Here is a 7,685-nt window from a genome sequence, read left to right on the forward strand (position 1 = left end):
TGAAGTGAATGACCTCTCCAGCAACTAGAGTCAAGTGTGGCTGTGTGGTCTAGTCTCAGTACTCGTTCTTAGCCATCACCCTCTTATTGATACGCTTGTTCTGCAGCGGAATGACTGCGGCCTGGACGAATATCGTCGTCCACGGCGGCAAGAGAGTCCAGCTGTCCAGTCTGGAGGCCACAGCTCCAGGTCCTCACCTAACATGAAGGCAGCCGAGTTGGGGTTTCTTTCGCCTGCGTCACGCTTAACCGATGCAATCCAACAAGGGGACAAACTAGTACTTGCGCCGTTCAGTAGGAGCGAGCCCTTGTTGAGTCTTCTGAGTTTTGGGTAGTTTACGTTGTACGCTCTAGACTCGTCCGCTCTCTTTCCTACACGGCAGTACGCAAAGCTGAACATGACCAAGATGAAACCAGAAATTTCTACACCATGATGCTATGCGATTTCTCCAGCAAATTCTCGATATAGGCTCCCCTAAGGACAACCAATCACATGGGGCTAATGGCCGGATTTGGTTGGTTTCTCGCATTGTCCAGTGGAAGGAATACTAAGCGGCCTATGTGTACGCATCCCTCTCTTCTATCGGTAGTATTGCCAGAGCATCTGGTGCCTTCTCGCCCTCAATTCCAAATCCTCATGCGCAGAGTCATACATGAGATGTGATACACGAGTATAACAGAATGTCGGGATACCTCCCTTGGCCAAATCATCTCAAAATTCGGTAATTTTGCCACTGCTATACTAAGTATAGAGTCGATTCATTATCGTTAGCTAGAGACGCTTCACTTTTATACAGAAATAAAAAGAAATCCAACCGTCTGTATTGTTGCTGAGGCTTTCATTACCCATATGCCGCGTTAAGATGCCAAACTTCTGAAAGTTGGCTTATACCTATTGATGAACACCGTGGAGAATTGAAAAATAGCGACGGGGAATGCCCTGGTCCGTCAATTTGCAATATCCGTGTAAGAAAGCAAGCATCGAAGACTCTGAAGAGTAGATGGTTTATTTCGGGGTAGGAGACAATGGCAAGGACGGTACATTTTACTGAAAATTGGCATATTAGCCATTTGCTCATATGAATTTATAAAGAAGACAGTCTCAATAGGTGAGTTTATTTTCAATTTCTTCTTCGACGAATGGTTGTCTGCGGTTATTTTGCTGAATAGGCTGTTGGAAGGCGGCGTCTTCGCGGAAGGAGTAATGCAGTGGCATGTAATCAAGTTGGGGGTCCAAGACGCTCGGGACTCTTCACATACTTCAAGTATATAAACCAATAAAGCCAACAGAGTAGAGCAATATGCAATAATACTCATTGTACTATATCATAATAACTCAAAAAACAAAGTTTTTTTCTGTTGCATAACCTTTAACCCTAATCCATGCTTTACCTCAAAGATATGACTTGCGGCTCAGACTTGGGTATTTGATAATCCCTTGTGACGACTGTACATAATCAAAAGGATGTGAACTTTACTTGTAAGACGATGTAATGCGCTTACAAGCTGTGATGGGAATGGCGGATTTCCCTCCACCGTGGTTCTGTAGGCAGAGGCGACTTTTTGCCCCTGAGAGGGCGGCCAGAGAAGAGGAATCACAGAATTATGAAGCATTCTCCAGAGCTCATTACACCTTGTGATGTTGACACCCTTTTTTTTAAGTTGTATCGGTGTCGCCGCCGCTCTTCCCATCTTTCAATCCACAACATGCTACGTTTCCACTACTCGCTCGACGTTTAAACGCTTCCTGTAGTTTATCTAGATATTATCTTGATCCTCCATGCACCCCTGGAACGCGGAAACAATATCACACAGGGCATTGTCCAAAACCACCCCGCACAGTCCAATCTTTGAAGCTTTTGGGTCCGTGACTATTGGGGTGGCCGATGAAACCTACTTTTTCTGCCTAGTTATCAGGAGCTAGGTGTCGGAAACACCGCCGGGTTGCGACAATCCACCCCTAGCCGCAAGTTTGTCAGCGGTCGTGCCGCAATAGGTTAACGAGACTTGACATTTGAACCATGACGGGCAGTAACTAGTTGGCATTGACCCATCTTTTCAATGGCTTCTAGTGCCGGCAGTTCATTCTATAGTGGGTTGATGGCAGAGACTAACCATCCAGCCTTACTGCAGGTCCCTAAACGGCAGATCCGAGCCTCTTCAATGTTGGGAAGGGGTGATATGGGAACGGGGCTCTCGTGGAAGACATGGTAGTAGTCAACCCAAGACCAATCACATGACAATACGAGGACTGGTCCTATAACAGCCTTCATGCTCTCCTACAACGTGAATATGGATGCTCAGAGATGGTAATTCTGCTTCGTAGTCTAGCTGCGTCTCAACCCGGTGTTGACCGATGCTGTTGTCGACTCGGTGTCGCGTCCAGTATGTGCGATAGCTAGTACTAGCACAAGTTGTACGGAGTAGACGGCGTGGCATCATGGGCCGTCTTGATTGGATACCAACCGTTTCTATGAGCAAAATAATTGTACACTAGTGAGAAATAACCTTGCGGAGCAGGCGTAGGATCATGTTTGACAAGAAGCTTCGAATGACCATGTTGGACATTTGCGCTCGGAGTTTGCAGATGCGGTCACTCCAGTCCCACTCGACTCGACTCTATTCGGTATCCGGACCCTGCCGGTTCTCGGTGGTGTAAGTAGAACGTGCTACGAGCCCATGACAAGTGCTCGAGAGTTTCTATCAATTCCATAAATAGGACCGTCATACCCGGTCATTAAAGACATCCAAGCTTCTACTTCTTTCACCAAAAACACCATTTCCCCAAACATACATTTCCACAAGGTTTCGGGTTTCCAAGAACACAGCAGCATGAAGTTCACCAACCTCCTGGCCTATCTCGTCGTCGGCGTCACCGCCGCAGTCGCTTCCCCCGTTCCCCAACCCGAGGCCGCCCTATCCAACCTTCCCAGCCTCAATGCCGCGCAAAGCGGTTACGCCAAATCAATCATTGCCAAGGCCAAGGCCGCTGGTGTCCAACGACACGGCTGCCAGGCCGCCATTGCCACTGGTCTCGTCGAGGTTTGTTACCAATCCGCCGTCTCCTAACCTTTAAGCCATGACAATTCGCTGATAAATCTATAAATGCAATAGTCTAAGCTTCTTATGTACGCCAACAACGCGGTCCCGGCATCGTTGACGTATCGTCACGGCGCCATTAGCTCTGACAACGACTCCGTTGGTATTTTCCAACAGCGCGCCTCCGTCTACAAGAACATTGCCTGCAGCATGGACGCCGGCTGTTCTGCGGGCCAGTTCTTTTCTCAGATGAAGCGCATCGGTGGCTGGCAGACTCTGAGCGTTGGCGCTCTGTGCCAAAAGATCCAGCAGTCTAGTTTCCCCGATCGCTATGAGAAGCAAGTTGCTGCTGCTGCGTCAATTTGCGCCGCTGGCGGCTTGTAAATAAAAAGGGGTCAGCTTGTACATGTATTTACATTCATAGAACGCTTTACTTGTCTATAAACACGGAGATTTATCCAGTCCTAGCCTAGACTCTGCCAGACGATTCATTGATGCTTGTGAACCAATCTCTTGTCTCCCATAATCACCTTGGCAAATTTTGCGGACAGGAATTGCAAATTGACCTCACAATAACCTAATTCGTGCGGGTTTCTGGGATGTAGCTCTTGCTTAGTATATCAGACAGTAGCTATGGGCGGAAAAGGCGTAGGAACGCTGATACAAAGCCTTGCTAGATAGAGCTGTCCGTGTAGTTGCTCAAGATTGTCTCAATAGTAGCTACATAATCATAGCAAGTAAACACCTTGCTCTATTTCTTCCATCTACTTCCCAACTAGGCACGGTCGATACGAACGGCAAAGCATCCTGGCCGCGCGTAATGAACGTGGATATACTCGGCCTTTTCATTTTCCATCATTTTGGCAGAGACGCGCATCAGTTCATCCCCCTGTACCACATCCGCACTCACTAAGCAGTGAGCCGAGTCAAAGCATCGGACAGAAATGAGCCGCCGGCGGAGTTGTTGGGGAAGCAGACCATCCGGCTTGTACGGCGCGCATTGCGGTGTTGAATGCACGAAAATAGGTCCCGTCTGTCTGTACGGGCTGTCGCCTAGCCACGGATCGTAAGGCGCAAGGAGCATGAAATCTCCCATCTTTCCGTCCTGTAGACAGCGGCGGCATGGAAAGGCATTCTCCCCGTCTACTTGGATTGTTTTGGTCAAGGATGAGGGCACGCTTTGGACGGCAAAAGGAGTGGGAAGTGCGCGCAGCTTCAGTGTTGGCGGAACGTTCTGCCTCGGGTCCTATCCCCAATACGTTTGTGCGATTAGGCCTGGTCGCTGGGTTTACGGTAGGATTCAGAACGTGGCTTTCACTCACTTTATTTGAGTTGTTGATCGACATCTGGCGCTCTGCTTGTGGAAGGGTTACTAGGTAGGATATTTTGGCGTGAGGAGCGGGCAGCGGGGAGAGGGGGATATATATAATGAGAACAACATGCCATGTAGAGTATGTTGCTTTATAACTAGGTGTGTGAGCTTATTGATCATGTACATCGTTTATTGCTGTTAAACTGACGAATGGCTGACGTTGCTGTTCTCAGCCGCAGATTGGTTGGGTTTAAGTCGGGCCCATCTTGCTCTTATAGTCCGGGAGGCTGATCTTTTAGAGCCAGCCATATGATTCAAACCCAAAACATATAGTATATACCCGGATTTAAAGGTCTCCTATATATGATTTTATTTACTATATATATACTGAGCCAAGTTACCTCGTTTAATTTGATAATAAATATCTCAAACCGCAGGTAGCTACACGAGGCAACAAGTGCCCAGTTCAAGTCTCATCAGCCCACGTATTCTCAGACAGATATCTATCCCAGTCCACGTAGCCCACAGGCTCCAACGCTCCCTCATATTCCGTAATGTACCCATTTACACATTCTGAAAAAGTCACCTTCTTCTGCTGATTGAAAAAAAAATCATCATATTTTGTATCCATGGCATTGTCAAGCGAGCGGACGTTGTCTTTGGGATCAGGAAACAGCGTTTTCCAAGGCTCTCTACAGACTTTGCCCTTGCAGCTCTTGAGGGTGAGCAGCAGGGCGTCCAGACGAGCAGACAGGGCAGGTATGTCGTACCCCGAAGTCTCTTCCTCGCTTCCATACAAATTCGTCATTTGGTGTGGATCAGCCTTCATGTCGTATAGCTGGTGCTCGTTGGTACACCAGACGCCGTACATGAAGTCGTGCTTGTCACCGACGAGACGGAGAGTCTTGTACGTGTTTTTTGAAAAAGCCCCCCGTAAGTTGCCAAATACTTCGCCCTCGAGGTAGCCCTGACCCCAGTATTCAATGTTGACGTGCTCGTTCTTGCGCACCGGGCGCCTTTGGTCTTCGGGCGTAACTGCGATGGGGACGCCATCAAAGTCTTCGTGCAGAGGGATCCCTGCGAGTTTGAACAAAGTAGGGACAATGTCGGTGTGGGAGGTCGGGAAAGAGACCTCTTTGCCTGCGGCAATGCCGGGCCCGCGAATGATGAAGGGCACGTTGATGTCCTCTTCAATGTTGCACGTCTTTCCGGGGGGCAATCTATGCTGTCCGATGTGGTAGCCGTTGTCGCTGGTGTAGATGATGTATGTATTGGCAAGGACTTCTGGGACTTTCTCCAACACATCAACGATGCCGCCAACCAGCTCATCGACAGCCTGTAGTGTCTGCAACCGGGCGCGATAAAAATTATCGCTGTATTGGATTTGTGTAGAGGTCAATTGCGGAAGATTCTTTAGATAGTTGACATGGCCGGGCTATGACAGGTTCTCAGCATTGCGCAATCTCATCTGCGGGTTTCAACGTACTGTACTTGGATTGAAGCTTGGGGAGCGGGGAATCGAGACATTTGGAAATAGATGCTTATGTCGGTCGGCAGGAATCGGCGTCGTAAACCCCGTGTTGGCGTGAGGACCTATGGGCGTAACACCCAAGAAAAAAGGCTTGCCCGCAGCAAGGGCATTATCAAGGAACTCCAGAGATCTATTCGCAATGACGTCGGTGGAATACTGGCCCTTTATACTCCTGTACTCATTTTTGTCTAGGGCCATGATGGCATCAAGATAGCTATACGTTCCAGGGTCAAGCAAGACTAACGATGCAAAACACGGTCAGTTGGGGATTTGAGCAAGCAGGGATTTGTGCCTGTAGACATGACGCACAGTCAGAACGAGTCCATCCTTTGGCAAAGGGCTGGTTGTACGTGCGAGTACTGTGCTGATTCATGAGTTTTCCTGTGTAGTATGTGTTGTACCCGTAGCTCTGTAGCCACACGGGCAAATACGCCTCATTGAGCCCCTGTGTAGCAAATTTCGTGTATCCGCCTGCAAAACATCAAAGTTCAGTCAGTCTGACATACGGTTCGCCGAATGATCCGTACACATGGATCGAAATTAAATGTGAGGAGCTCAGCAACTTATAGAACATACCATATGGCTGTTATTTACGTTGTTAATCAATCTGCGGTGCAAGGATCAACGCCGACCAGAAAGGTCTGAAAGATTTAGACGTACCCATGACACATCGGTAACATTGGTGTTGTGAGCAGCCTTCCCCGTAAGAAGAGACACCCTTGACGGACAACACAATGCGACAGTGCAGAAATGTTTCTTAAACGTGGTGCCTTTGTCAATCAGCTGCCTTTGGACTATGTTCTGATATTCGAGAGAGTTTAGGTGCAGATCTTGATCATCCGTCATAATGAAGATGAAGTTCGGCTTTGCAGTGCCATTTTGATGGTGATTTGTACCGTTGGCCATGCGGAAAGCGAGGGCCAGAGCCGCAAGCAAGAACAATGGTATTGCCATCTTGTTCCAGATGCCTTGGGTGACTGGAAGTACTGGCGATGAAGGCGACGGTCGGGTTGTCGGTTGAGGACCAGCCGTGGCAACAGAGGGTTTCTCAGCCCTCTGGTTTGTGAGGAATTGAGGCATCATGGCGCAATGCTGCCGGCCGGGTATCAAATGTCTTTATAAATCTTTGCCCGTTCCCCTAGCCTCACACTAGGCAGCTTGGGTCATGGTACGGTAATAAGGTCGACCGGCAATTGTTGAGGTAGTATTCGACCGGACATGAAGGAAAATACCTAATGCCCACGACTCGTTTGGACACGGCGTTTTGACCTTGGAGTTTCCCACGTTCGGTTGTCATGGTGTCATCGCTCATGCATCTCGACAGAGGTTGTGGCCCACATAGTTTACCAAAAGAACCAATTATACGACATCTTTTCCTCATGACGTGGTGCGGTGGAACTATCGCGACATTCAGCTCATGTAGGCTTAATAACAAAGCGCTGCTGATCCCTTCCCGAGCCGACGCATTACCGATCTTCCGGTGTACTAAATGTATTTTGTCCTCTGCCGGGCCGGACCTGTCAGCGACCTCCCGATTACACTTGAGACTTTATCTATCATGTGATGGCTGCAATGGACTACCAGCCGACATTGATAGTTACATTGCATATGCCAACACTGACCATTACGTACTACTCTGCAGAGCCGGAAACAGAACAAAAGGCCCAAGGAAAATCCCTCCATGGGATCGTTAAGCGGAAAAAGTTGAAGAGGAAAAGGCCTGTTTGTGCAACCGGCCGGCGATCCCCCGCACGGAACGTCGGCAGGGATGACGTGGCATGCACGACGACTTGGTGTTTTCCGG

At 48.7% G+C, this 7,685-nt stretch overlaps 3 protein-coding genes across 3 annotated transcripts; 1 reads left to right on the forward strand and 2 right to left on the reverse strand.

Moving 5' to 3' along the window:
• Positions 1–2,831: 2,831 nt before the first annotated feature.
• Positions 2,832–3,422, forward strand: G6M90_00g083920 (uncharacterized protein; the record flags this gene model as incomplete). Its single annotated transcript, XM_014688123.1, has 2 exons — positions 2,832–3,041; positions 3,114–3,422. The coding sequence occupies 2 exons, from the start codon at positions 2,832–2,834 to the stop codon at positions 3,420–3,422; spliced, it is 519 nt and encodes a 172-aa protein (XP_014543609.1).
• A 391-nt stretch (positions 3,423–3,813) lies between these two features.
• G6M90_00g083930 (uncharacterized protein) lies at positions 3,814–4,384 on the reverse strand (the record flags this gene model as incomplete). Its single annotated transcript, XM_066131237.1, has 2 exons — positions 3,814–4,284; positions 4,361–4,384. 2 exons carry the CDS (start codon positions 4,382–4,384, stop codon positions 3,814–3,816), a joined length of 495 nt encoding a protein of 164 aa, XP_065987526.1.
• A 432-nt stretch (positions 4,385–4,816) lies between these two features.
• Positions 4,817–6,961, reverse strand: ARS (Arylsulfatase; the record flags this gene model as incomplete). The annotated part of the gene is made up of 5 exons (XM_014688124.2): positions 4,817–5,785; positions 5,837–6,120; positions 6,191–6,352; positions 6,458–6,464; positions 6,542–6,961. 5 exons carry the CDS (start codon positions 6,959–6,961, stop codon positions 4,817–4,819), a joined length of 1,842 nt encoding a protein of 613 aa, XP_014543610.2.
• Between the last annotated feature and the right edge of the window lie 724 nt (positions 6,962–7,685).

This window comes from Metarhizium brunneum, chromosome 5, assembly GCF_013426205.1.
Source record: "Metarhizium brunneum chromosome 5, complete sequence".
Lineage (NCBI taxonomy): Eukaryota > Fungi > Ascomycota > Sordariomycetes > Hypocreales > Clavicipitaceae > Metarhizium > Metarhizium brunneum.